The 11,683-nt window shown below is 51.5% G+C and overlaps 6 protein-coding genes across 6 annotated transcripts; 3 read left to right on the forward strand and 3 right to left on the reverse strand.

Annotated features, from left to right (window-relative positions):
• Positions 1–572: 572 nt before the first annotated feature.
• CC77DRAFT_1100753 (NAD(P)-binding protein) lies at positions 573–1,856 on the reverse strand (the record flags this gene model as incomplete). The annotated part of the gene is made up of 6 exons (XM_018530086.1): positions 573–920; positions 984–1,075; positions 1,136–1,224; positions 1,288–1,352; positions 1,410–1,750; positions 1,808–1,856. 6 exons carry the CDS (start codon positions 1,854–1,856, stop codon positions 573–575), a joined length of 984 nt encoding a protein of 327 aa, XP_018378841.1.
• A 1,015-nt stretch (positions 1,857–2,871) lies between these two features.
• On the forward strand, positions 2,872–3,573 carry CC77DRAFT_951009 (hypothetical protein; the record flags this gene model as incomplete). Its single annotated transcript, XM_018535353.1, has 2 exons — positions 2,872–3,132; positions 3,178–3,573. Coding segments are annotated over 2 exons (657 nt in total), but the record flags the coding sequence as incomplete, so codon positions are not given.
• A 1,040-nt stretch (positions 3,574–4,613) lies between these two features.
• On the forward strand, positions 4,614–6,659 carry CC77DRAFT_950975 (alcohol oxidase; the record flags this gene model as incomplete). Its single annotated transcript, XM_018535351.1, has 1 exon — positions 4,614–6,659. One exon carries the CDS (start codon positions 4,614–4,616, stop codon positions 6,657–6,659), a length of 2,046 nt encoding a protein of 681 aa, XP_018378843.1.
• Positions 6,660–7,257: 598 nt separating this feature from the next.
• On the reverse strand, positions 7,258–8,292 carry CC77DRAFT_1100755 (hypothetical protein). Its single transcript, XM_018530087.1, has one exon. It carries the CDS (start codon positions 8,200–8,202, stop codon positions 7,312–7,314), a length of 891 nt encoding a protein of 296 aa, XP_018378844.1. The 5' UTR covers positions 8,203–8,292; the 3' UTR covers positions 7,258–7,311.
• Positions 8,293–9,609: 1,317 nt separating this feature from the next.
• Positions 9,610–10,624, forward strand: CC77DRAFT_669329 (hypothetical protein). Its single transcript, XM_018532691.1, has 2 exons — positions 9,610–9,990; positions 10,042–10,624. The coding sequence occupies exons 1-2, from the start codon at positions 9,804–9,806 to the stop codon at positions 10,500–10,502; spliced, it is 648 nt and encodes a 215-aa protein (XP_018378845.1). The 5' UTR covers positions 9,610–9,803; the 3' UTR covers positions 10,503–10,624.
• CC77DRAFT_1026653 (hypothetical protein) lies at positions 10,608–11,507 on the reverse strand. The gene has a single exon (XM_018526303.1). It carries the CDS (start codon positions 11,387–11,389, stop codon positions 10,727–10,729), a length of 663 nt encoding a protein of 220 aa, XP_018378846.1. The 5' UTR covers positions 11,390–11,507; the 3' UTR covers positions 10,608–10,726.
• Positions 11,508–11,683: the final 176 nt, after the last annotated feature.

An 11,683-nucleotide genomic window follows, 5' to 3' on the forward strand; every position in this document is an offset into this window, starting at 1 on the left:
GCCTATTGTAACGGGCTGAACGCCCTTTGGATAGCTCCTCGATAGAATCTTGGTCTACTTGTAGAATCCGGGTGCTCGAGGTAGCACCCGGGTTATCCGCGGACCGCCTGAACGACGTTCAGACGACAGCCGCAGGACCCAGGGGCTGTCTCGTGCACCTAGACCTTACCGGCCTGATCGTTACTCGGGTTACCAGCTTGTATATAGTTAGCTACGTAGCTTGGGAGTTTAGCTCTCTATCGAATACAACCTCTTGTATACCTCGCGATTGCTCTACGGAGCGCAGCCTCTTACAGTACCGTAATCCTCTAACTGTGCCGCTTGATTCCTTAAAGTAATTACGCTTACCCTTGTCTCCTCCTAGGTGTAGATCGTAACAGGTGGTGAGAGGCCAATTTTCGATGCAAATTCCAATCAACAGATCGCTGTCTTACTACAAAAGCTAACCCTAAGTACCTCGATTCTACTTCTTAATGCTACTCCTCTTTTCCTATCTATCTCTTTTCGCTCTTACTAAACGTAGCTCGATCCGACTTGGATCGAGGTCGTCCTCTCGGGTATGTAGGGTAGGCTTATGCTGGTAGAGCGTCTCTCATCGAACTCACAAGATCTTTTTGCTTAGGTCGGAAGCCGAGCGCCTTTGATTTCTTGCTTGGGGCCAAGAATGAGTTGCCGCCAAACATGTACAAGATTCCTTCGCCCTCGGCAATCTCTATGGCCGATGGCTTACTCGTCTCGCCACGGGCGAAGAGCAGATCGCCGAGCACTTTTGTGATCGGTCCCCAGGTGTGAGTATCCACACCAGAATAGATTAGGTTCTCCCATCCTTTCGAGCTGGCAGATGCTGTAGTCTTATCCGGGTTCCTGAGAGCGAATTCCGCAACAGCCACGGTGAGCTGAGAAAGGTCTTCGACATGCACCTCCAACTAAGGTTAGTACAGAGCGATGGAGGACATCGAATTGGTACCAAATGGGACACTTACATTACCCCAGATATTCTCGCCTTTGCCGATGTATGCAGCTTGGCCGTGCTGCTTTGCGTACCGGGTGTACGCAGGCAGCTGCAGGGAAAGCTCTTTTAGTCAAGACGTTAACGCTATTAATTATAGAGAGGAAGAGATTGTGGGCTGCATACTGTTACCAGGACCTGTACCGCGACCGTATACGGTAGGGCTGAGGACGATATACGCCGAAATCGTTCCTCGAAGAGCGGCGGCAGCGACACTACTACATTGTAAGGGAAGTGGTAAGTTAATTGGCCGAAGCCGTGAGTTTCTTGAGCCTTACATTTTGTAGCCGCCGTAGAAGAAGGCGGTGTCTGGGAGAGAAGACCAGCGGTCGTATTGCTCGTCCTACAAGACATGAGTATCTGATGGTGCGTGCATGTATGAACCGATGGGATGAATTACCGTCCACACATCGGCTCCAGCTTCACCTCCTGAACCATACATAACGGTACCTGACCCGCCTGTGTGTAGAAGGACTGGCTTGGACTGAGTCTCGCGCGCTCGCTCTTCTAGGCCATCGACCAAGGCCTGGATGCTAGTCTCGTCGCCTCCGAATGCGACAGCGAAGTTCAGCACCACGTCATGTTCTGACGCAAGCGACTTCAGCTTTGCAGCGTCCGCAACATCACCAGAGACCACATTGACTCCGAGTGTCGTGAAAAGCTGTTCCTGCTCGGGTTTGCGGACTAACACTGTGATGGAGGAAGCCGTATATTGCTTCAATAGGTCGGTAAGGACAGTACCTGTGAAGCGTTCCGTGGTCAACAAGTATATTAGTTATTAGGTCAATCTGTACCCACCTCCGATATACCCCGCGGCACCCAGGACCAGGAACTTTGGTGGATCCATTTGTGCTTCTGATGCTTGATATGTCTCTCCTTGCGCGTAGTGTCTTGTGCTCGAAACTCGTATCGGAATTGGACGCTGCTTGTCTTGCAAGGAAGCCTGTGCAAGTGAGATTATAAGGTCCCAAGCCACGCCACTCTCCGTTGTCTATTTGTACACATCTTAGTATCTTCAGCTGACGGAAGCACTGGCCGGAGTTGGTCACTCGCTAATCTCTGGCCCGCACGATTGGTAATCATTGTATGCTGCTGTTGTTCCATCTTTGGCCTCTTCGAAATAGATTGATCATCCTGTGACGTAGCGCCAGTTCCCTGCCTATCGCTCGTAAAACAGTATCCAGCATTCTCTAGAACGCCGAAGTGATACGAAGTGATAGATAACGATGTTTAGCCCTGTAAGCTGTTATCATCCACAACGGGTAGCCGCAGAAGCGCTGCCTGAAACGGGCTGAGCTTTGCCCGAAGCGGAGTGTGGATGTTCTTCGGAAGACATTTGCCGGCGGCTAGCCTTAGGTACGCCTTAACTGCCGGGCTGCCTACCAAAGAACCCTGCGTCAAACCCATCCGCATTCCTTCTTGGGTAGCGTAGACGGCGGGGAGCGAACGCGTTGTTTCGACGGCAAGGATTGTCAGCAAGTTTTGTCAGCAGGTATTTGTGTGAACATCGCGTTAGCTCTATACACACACGGCTGATCTCATCAAGGTGCATGCTTACAAAATGCCTGCTAGTGCCCTTCAAGCGATTGATGTTCTAAGCAGAATGTGTAATCCAGATAGCGATGCGACGTGAGCCCCTGCTTGTGAGTGCCTTCAACAGACCGACGTTCTTGATCATCGACTCTCAGAGACGACACACCACAAGCGATAGCGACCAAAGACCTAGCTCCCTTGCTCCACGATATCTGTGTCATCACAACTGTTGGGGAGGTCATCGTGCGTTACACGGAAGCTGGTGAAACGTCGAAGCCCACTTTCTGCTGTACATGAGGTTTCCAAGCTCCAGCACCCAATAATAAGTTGCGACAAACTTCGGCTACACTTTCGACAATATCGGTATTGTGGTCTCGGCGTGGCTGAGGAAGGTGAATGTCACCACCTACGCGAGGTACATCTTCGATTATCGTGCACTTGTGGGCTTTCGTCTTACCCTTGAGCAGCCTCCGGCCGTAAACGCGATTGTAAAGCAGAACGGCAACGCTTATGATGTGGGCTTTGGTCAAGACTTCTGTGCTCCGATCTTCAATCTCTTACGCACAGAAAATCGCCCACAGGCTTGGGAGGTACTACACAACACGGTCCTGACGAAGGACCCCATAACGTACTAGTATTGCAGTGGTGTACCAGACTATGACAATCCCCTGATCGACCCAGAGCAGCCAATCCGTGATTATCTCCAGAGCGTCTCTGACAGTGACAATCAGGAGCATCAACTAGATCTCTTCTACGATTACCGGAATAACAAAGCGGCATACCGTGAATGGTACTTATATCTCGAGACGAGCCAGATACCAGTTCTTGCCGTATGGGGTGAAGGTGACCCGGCATACGCGTCCGAAGATGCTGAGGCTTACAAGAGACATACAAAGAACTTGGAGATTCACTTCCTAGATGCAGGTTATTTTGTCCTCGAGATCAAGAGATCTCTAGGCCTGTTATCTTTGAGTGTCGACGGTATCTTACGACACGTGATACAGTCATTAGTGATTGCGGCTTTGCTATAACACGCAGCTGTGCAGCAGTTTTGAGCAGCCCAACGGATCCTTAAAGTACTTACAGTTGCTGTTGATTTATGTCAGTCTCGCTTGTAACACGGCAGAGTTGCAGCAGCCTTGCTGTCCAAGCTGGGCTACTTTCGCACCGAGAATTTTGGAATTGCCGATTTTTCCTACGTAGTGTCGCACAGCCGTCGCTGAAGCGTGTATCGGCTGTTTATCGACACTTTCGACTCAGTGCCGTTAGCTTTGGCCATCTTGGAGAAACTTTGCCGCCTAATCTAGAATTATCGGCTACTGCGCATGTTCGGCGCGCACAAGAACGAAAAGAGAATCTGGTAAGGGGCTGGTCATCGAGTCGATGTCAATGTTCGGGTGGCTTGAGCGCCCGTAGGTTTACGCGATGATGCGCATCACAGGCTAGTAGCGTCTTAGTGGTGCCGACTGGGGCAACTCTGTAGAAGGATCGACGAAAATCGATGATCAAGGATGCACACGTGCTAGATCCTGGGGGTCGATCTTTTCATCTACGTTCGCGAGCAGTTTTAGTAGCCAATGCCATCCGATGCTCAGTGTTGACTGAATCGACAAATGTCGTGGTGCTGAACGATTGAGTGGAACCCATGATCAGGGCGACGGCGCATGTAACAATGACAGACGAGATCATAGAGAGCCATTAGACAGACACTTGCTGCAAGTCTGTTCAGTGTTGCCACGAACAGATCTTCCTCACAGCCATGCATTTCTCCACGCGATAGACTTAGAACCGGCTTCCAGTCGCGTGGCGCTTCGTAGAATGAAGCACGCGCTAGGGACAGACCCTGATTCGCACATGGGTCCAGGGGCAACCAGCACGACTCGCTGCCCACAACGCTAAGAGTGACCGTACAGCAACTTGCTTTTCCTGGTTAGCAGTGGATCATGACTTTCGTGCACGGCCTGACGACTGGAGAACGCGGACAGCGCACGTCAACTGTCAATGGAAATGTTAAAAACTGGTCTTCCCCATGGACCGTTGTGTCCGCGGAGGGCTATTCCATTCCACTACCATGTTACCGCTTTCGCGGCTTCTTACACGGCGTGCAGCCTTGTTTTCGCTTGTCGCATCAACCGTCGCACAATCGCCAACTTCTTTAACCGATTCTACCACTCATTCCACGGAGGCTAGACAAATCGCCGACCCGATCCTCGACCCCATTCTCGAAACCATTGGATCAACTCTCCAGGGGGATGGATTGATTGACAGTACACTTGGTGCTATCGGCGGAATACTGGGCGGCGAGCAAACCTTCGACTATGTCGTCGTTGGAGGCGGAACTGCAGGTGCAGGCGTTGGCGTGCGACTAGCTGAGGCAGGGTTCAGCGTTGCTATAATTGAGGCTGGCGGCTTTTACGAGATCGAGAAGCCGGTCTTTGGCACCACACCAGCAGGATCCTTCTTTGGAATTGGATCGAGCCTTCTCGACACTGTACCGACGACAGACTGGGGTTTCGCCACGGAGCCACAGCCGCACCTGAACAATCGCCAAATTCACTATGCCCGCGGTAAATGCTTGGGAGGGAGCAGTGCCTTGAACTTCATGGTTTACCACCGCGGGACCACGGCAAGCTATCAGATGTGGGCGGATGCTGTTGGTGACCAGAGCTATACTCTAGGAAACCTTACCCCATTCTTCAACCAAGCAGTGAGCTTCACAGCCCCTGGAGAGCGGTCGCTTGACAATGTCACGACCGCTTACGATGCATCGAGCTTTTCAAATAGCGGTGGACCTGTGCAGGTGGGCTACGGATACTGGGTTTCGATCTGGGCATCATACCTCAAGAAGGCCTTCGAGGTTCTCGGTATTCAGGAGAACACAGACTTCAACAACGGAAAGTTGCTTGGATACCAATATTCGCAGAGTACCATTCGGTCCAGCGATCAGACTCGAAGCTCGTCGGTTGCTTACATACACGCCGTACAGGCCAATTCCGCGGCCTCAAGCAATCTCAAAGTGTTTACCCATACACAAGCGCGGAAAATACTGTTCGACAATTCTTCCGCCAGGCCTAAGGCAAGTGGAGTCGAGGTGTCAGCCCTTGTTGGGCTGGCACAGTACACCATCAAGGCTCGTCGTGAGGTGATAGTGAGTGCTGGAACGTTGCAGTCTCCTCAACTCCTCATGCTCTCGGGCATTGGCCCGACAGACGAGCTTCTGGAGCATGGTATCGACCAGATTGTTTCAGCCCCAGGTGTTGGTCAGAACATGTGGGATCACGTTCTGTTTGGTCCTTCATACTCTGTCAAGTTTCAGACTGTAGGTTCCATACTCCTCAGACCACTACAATTGGCCAATGCGCTTGTTGAGTACATAACGAGCGCCAAGGGTGCACTTACCTATGCTGCCGACATATTGGGCTGGGAAAAACTTTCGAAGCTGGAAAGATATCGCGACACACTTAGTCAAAGCACACTCGATGCTCTGGAAACCTTCCCCAACGACTGGCCCGAGGTAGAGTACATCGCTGCCGACGCGTACGCAGGGAACTTTCGTTATCCCCTGGCGCAACAGCCTCTGAACGGCAAGAAGTATGTCAGTATCCTTGGAGCCATGGTGGCACCGCTGTCGCGAGGCAACATCACACTCAAATCAGCAGATCCACTCGCTGCGCCGGCCATCAACCCGAACTGGCTGTCTGATCCAGCCGATCAGGAGCTCGCTATCGCCTGGTACCGTAGGATGCGCGAGATCTTTGCGACAAAAGACGTCGCATCACAACTTGAGGAAATTGGTGTTGAAGCGTACCCAGGGCTCGACTACGACAGCGACGAACAAATTATGGCGGTCATCCAAGACAGCGCAATCACAGTGTGGCACGCCGCTTCGACCTGCCGAATGGGCAAGAGTGTACTCAGAGATGGTGTTCGTGAGCGAGTCGATGAAATGGACGTCGTCGACTCTGAGGCCAAGGTTTTTGGGGTAGATGGGCTTCGTGTTGTGGACGCCAGTATCTTTCCATTCCTGCCGCCTGGCCATCCTCAAAGCACGATCTATGCACTAGCAGAGAAGCTCTCCCAGATCATTATTCGGGATGGTCGCAGTACTACGTCATGAAGGCACCGTGTTTGACGTAGAAGTTTTGCATCGACCCACGCTACCAGAACAATACCGAGTATTACTTACGAGAGACTATCAATCCTGTTAGCGTTCACAAATGGAGCAAGAAATTGCACCTGGTGACTGTATGACCACCAAAGTGGTGTTGAAGAGACGATTTGATGATGGCCTCCAGAACACGGTGTCTGACGCCTATGCTTCCGATCCATGACAGGACACCGAGAGCGGAGAAAGGGAGAGAAGAAGAAGCGCATATTTCTGGTCGAGCTAGGATGATGCACCAGACTACAGCATAGTACGGTTTTGACATGGCCTTGCACACCATGGTTCTTGAACAGACGTTCTGGTCCACTAGCACCGGTGATACCCTCACCTCACGGAGAGATCCAATGGCGTTTCCATCTCGGGTTGCAGTATTCGTAACGAGTTTTTGGATCTCCTAGATGCTGGCTCGCTAGGAAAGCTTGGAGTATCACTTGTAATGGTTCTTCTGAACGCCTTGAGTGTTCCACTTGGTCCTAACCACTTTTAGTAATGGGCGCTAAGTAAGATGGTGATAGTAGTACGTGTTCATAGATGTTCATGATTGAAATAACTCTGTTGCAATAGCTGCACCGCCTCTCTGAGTTTCCCATTCGTGCTGGCGTCTCTACCGGCCAGGGTATCCATTAAGTGGATGAAGGTCGTACATTGCAGCGCTACAAGCGTCACGGGTAATAACTAGGTACATTTCTTGCAGGCAGTTGATCGACAATTGACCAACTCCGAGATACATGTCTCGAGTTCCTCCGAATTCCCAATATGATGATCTCCCATGCTCACTGGTCCAGTTCGCATCGATAGCCTTGATCGTCAGGTCCTCCAGAGTCCGGTCTCGCTTGCGTGGATCCGTGTGGAACTGCAACCCAGCCAACATATTGACTGCAGCTGCGTCGATCACAAGACATACACTGTACCGGCATTGAGGCCGCGACGAGCGGCCGGGTAATAGTAAGTCAAGGCCACCCGTCAATGCGCGAAAGTTCTCGCGCACGCGATGATCGCTGGCACCCGCCAGTTCTTCCTCATCTTTGATCAGTTCCAGCTTAAAACGTTTGCGTAGCTCTTCCCTTCTATTTTCCGGTCCTTCATAAGCTTCGAGATGACGCTCGACTACCCGCACCCAGTTCCCCATTGCTTGCTCCAGTTTTTCAAGTGTCGCATCGTCATAGCTCGTCAGGAACACGTAGTAACCCCACGTCCCGTCGTAAGGCCTTGGTGCGCTGATGTCTTCATCCCAGTCAACAGTCGACCATTTATCTATTTCCGCCAATAGATTTATCATGTCCTCATCGCCATGGTCGTGGCCTATAGCGATACTCGCCCTTCGCTCTGCGACCGCTTTATCCGACGTGTATCGTTCCGTTTGGAGGTCGGCTGCCGATCCCGAGCCGAAGGCTTGAATGGCAAAGTCTCTACGAAGAGGTACAGGTCGGGAGATGAGCGAGGGATCGCCTGGGATGTCGGGCGTTGTCCGGCCACCACGACCGCGTCCTGTCATGTTGGATTACGACTGTACGGTACGAAGGATACAAGGAAGGAAAGAAGAAGTAAGTTATCGTGGGTAATAGTCTACGAGAGCAGTTGATGCGAGCATGCTGAGTTTTTACACGTTTTCACAGCTGGGTAAATTGCCCTCGCTTATTAGGCAGCCGTTCAAGCTACCATACTAATCTCGCAGCATTCCTGCTTCTACCTTCAACTTATCTATCGTGGTATCTAGACTTCGTCGCATGACCTCTAGATCTACGACTAATGCCGCAGTGCCCCCCATTATTTCTTTCTCTTTTTGCACAGCGAGTGCCAAAGCGTCGAGAACGCTAGCTATCCTCAGGGTCGAGTGTTGATTTGGACAGCGTTGCGTATTATTTACGCGTTGTGACTTGATGCCGATGCTCGGCTTCTAAAAATAGGCATGATCAGGACCCTAATCTCGATCATCGAGGACGACGCACGCACGCAGCCAAGTACTGTGTAGATCCTGAGGTAGTGAAAGCTGATACTCGCACCAGCAAGATTAGAGCCCCGCATAGCATGGAGAAGACAATATTCAAAGCCTGGAACATGTCGTAAGCCGATCGGGTGCCATGCCCTTTCCCTATCAAACCCATGCTCGAATTGTCACCTCATCGACACTGTCGCAGCGTATATCATTTCTGACCTCGCACTAGCATCGACATGCGCAACGCACGACATGCACCCATTCATCGCTCGGCGTGCGGATGTCGAAGTGTACCGTACAGGTCGTAACATGTTGCTACGTACGATTGCCGAGCCGTTCCGTTAACAAGCATCGCGAGCGCATGCACCCAGGTACAGCATTCCCCAGACGGTAAGCCAATGTCGATCAATGCTGGAACTCCGCCTCATCAAGTATGATCTTGATGCTTAGAGAGCGAAAGAAAAAGTACGTGAGCATGTGCGGCGGAGCATTGTACCAAGCTCCTATCTTATTGGATCGTGCTCGGCAGCGAAAACGCGCGCAAAGTCGGAGATACTTCATGCAAGGCACAACGTGTATCGTGAGTGTACGTGCAGTCGCAACGTCACTTCTCCACTGAAACCACGCTTCCGGCTTACAGGTTCCTGGCGTGCGGACCGAACATGTCCTGATCGAAGCTCTTCCGTCGCATCCAATGCCAGGTTCTCCGCCTCAACAAGATCGACCCAGCGAAGCATACACGAATGCCAAACGATTGATCGTCAGTCGATGAGGTGTCGCCATGACCATTGTTCTTCCCTATGCGCTGCCAACTCTAACCTTCATCGCGATCCCGCTCGGCGGCGAAGGAGTGCAGCGTGCAAAAGACCATGAAGATCATGCGCTGGTGCCAATTTTTGATACTTGCGCAGCATCACCAAGACCGCGTTCGGCGTCAAAGGAAGTACAGGACGTAATCCGGTGCTTACTTCGGCCAGCACGGTATTGACGGGCACCACTGACTTCACCGCATCATCGAAGACACTGTGCCTGGCTGTCATCGCATAAAAGCCACTGCACCACCGCGCACCAAGTGTATAGCATCCGATAAGTTCCCCAACAGATTGCACGACTCTAGGATCAAGACTACAATTACACACTCGTATCATACCACAATCAAAATGCCTTCCCTTACTAGCATCCTCGCCCTCGGTGCGCTCACTACCCTCGCCGCGGCCGACAACATTTACACATACACCAAGCCTGGCTGCACTGGTCCTGCCTTCTTCTTCAAAGACATCGACCATAACGTCTGCGCCGTGTCTATCACCGGCAATGCTACCTCCACGGCCGATGCGATTGCAAAGGGTAAGAGCATCGAAGTGCAACACGCATATGACAGTATCTAATCATTTCCAGGTCTGACGACCGTTGCATCCGGCAAGCTTGAAGTCCAAGAGACGGGCAAGAAGCACTTCCTAGCTTGGGACGAAGGCCCAGCCTCGAACGCAGATGGTCCCCTCCAATGCGGCACTATCTCAAAGAACATTGCTGTCAAGGAGCGCGAGACCTGCATCTCCGGTTCTATCCATGGATTCTCTTGGACTGAGCCTGGTGCAGATGGCAATGACTCGAACGACTTTGATATGGATGATGATGATGCGGATGATGTTGACGACAAGGTCAAGCGTCAAGCCAACGACGACCCCATCTGGACATGCACTGGTTCCACCGACCCTGATGCTGTACACATTGGCGGCAAGTACTACAATGTTGATGATATTCCAGCAGCAGATAAAGAGGCGTTGATGGAGTGCGCGTGGAATGATGTCACTCCGGGTGCGGAGTTTGACAAGTACATCTTTACACCTGACTTCTAGATAGAAAGGAAACGAGCGGAAAGGCTTCAAGAGAGCTCTATCTTCGAGCGTGGATGACGCATAGTCGTATCGTGTTCATTGCTCCTGTAGCAAGTATTAATATACGTCTGACACTTTTATATTTGCCACATTCCTCAACTTTGCATCGTGTGCAAAAACAATTTCATGCGCTATTCACGACTCAATCGTCGGAAAGTCTTGCTTCCACCGCTTCAAACCGTCGCTTACGGTACTAGCGACCGCCGCCTAGTAACAGAAGGCTTGAAGTACTTCTGATAACGTTCCAGATCGAAACTACCGTCTTCAAGTTCCTTACTGTCAGGTTCGCCCGCCCAGCAGAATGTACGACAATTTTCGAGGACCTTACCACCTTCCAAAACTGCATTGCACTTATCCCATCTATAAGCGGCAGTCTCGTAAGCCGCCAAACGGTCGAACTGGGCTTCCGAGGTCACCTTCCACAAAGTACCAGTCACGCTGCCAGAGTAGCAGGGTATTAGTGTTGGGTATATGCCCCACATCTTGATACTGAAACCAGAAATGGTAGCAGGCCTTGTAGTCGGGAGTTCCGGGAGATCGAGAATTGCTTGGAGGACCTCAGGATCCATGAGTGAACCGTAGAAGAACATGTGGAAGGGTTGGAAGGGTTCACCAGGCATGTTTGTTTTCGTGTCTTTGAGGAACTGCCAGTAGTGTGCTTTGTCTATGGGCTCAAAGGCTCCAGAAGGCATTGGAGGAGGTGGGGGTACTGTGCTCGTCGATCTCAAGGATTTGGACAGCTGTCGAGGTGGAGGTGAAGGCGGCATTATTATAGTTGGTGTTGATATATTGTCTTCTCGACAAGATGGAGGTGGAGGTGGGTGCTGAGGCGGAGGTACATTGTCCATCGTGGAAGCCGCTGAACGTGAAAGTGCACGTCGGATTTCCTATTAGCGTTATTGCCTTATGCTCTGACTACTAAGCTGTTACAACAGCTTAGCTTCTAAACTCGCTCCACTAAGGACGTTGTGCGGAGCTTGTTGGGGCGTAAGATGGCCATGATCAGGTGAGACAGCTAGACCCACAACGCCCTACCGAGGGGCGGCCGCTACCAAACTTTAGGTTAGATTTGCCGCCTCGTACGTCTAAGGGGCCGATCTATCTAGGGACGGTCTAAACGCAACTCAGCTATCAGTTCTACA

Source organism: Alternaria alternata (genome assembly GCF_001642055.1).
Source record: "Alternaria alternata strain SRC1lrK2f unplaced genomic scaffold CC77scaffold_43, whole genome shotgun sequence".
NCBI lineage: Eukaryota > Fungi > Ascomycota > Dothideomycetes > Pleosporales > Pleosporaceae > Alternaria > Alternaria alternata.

Bases quoted from the DNA above. Each gene is read 5' to 3' on its own strand.
- CC77DRAFT_669329 (XM_018532691.1), top strand. From the start codon at position 9,804: ATGCCTTCCCTTACTAGCATCCTCGCCCTCGGTGCGCTCACTACCCTC. The intron at 9,991-10,041 runs GTAAGAGCATCG...AATCATTTCCAG, and splicing joins GGCCGATGCGATTGCAAAGG to GTCTGACGACCGTTGCATCC.
- CC77DRAFT_1026653 (XM_018526303.1), bottom strand. From the start codon at position 11,389: ATGGACAATGTACCTCCGCCTCAGCACCCACCTCCACCTCCATCTTGT.
- CC77DRAFT_1100755 (XM_018530087.1), bottom strand. From the start codon at position 8,202: ATGACAGGACGCGGTCGTGGTGGCCGGACAACGCCCGACATCCCAGGC.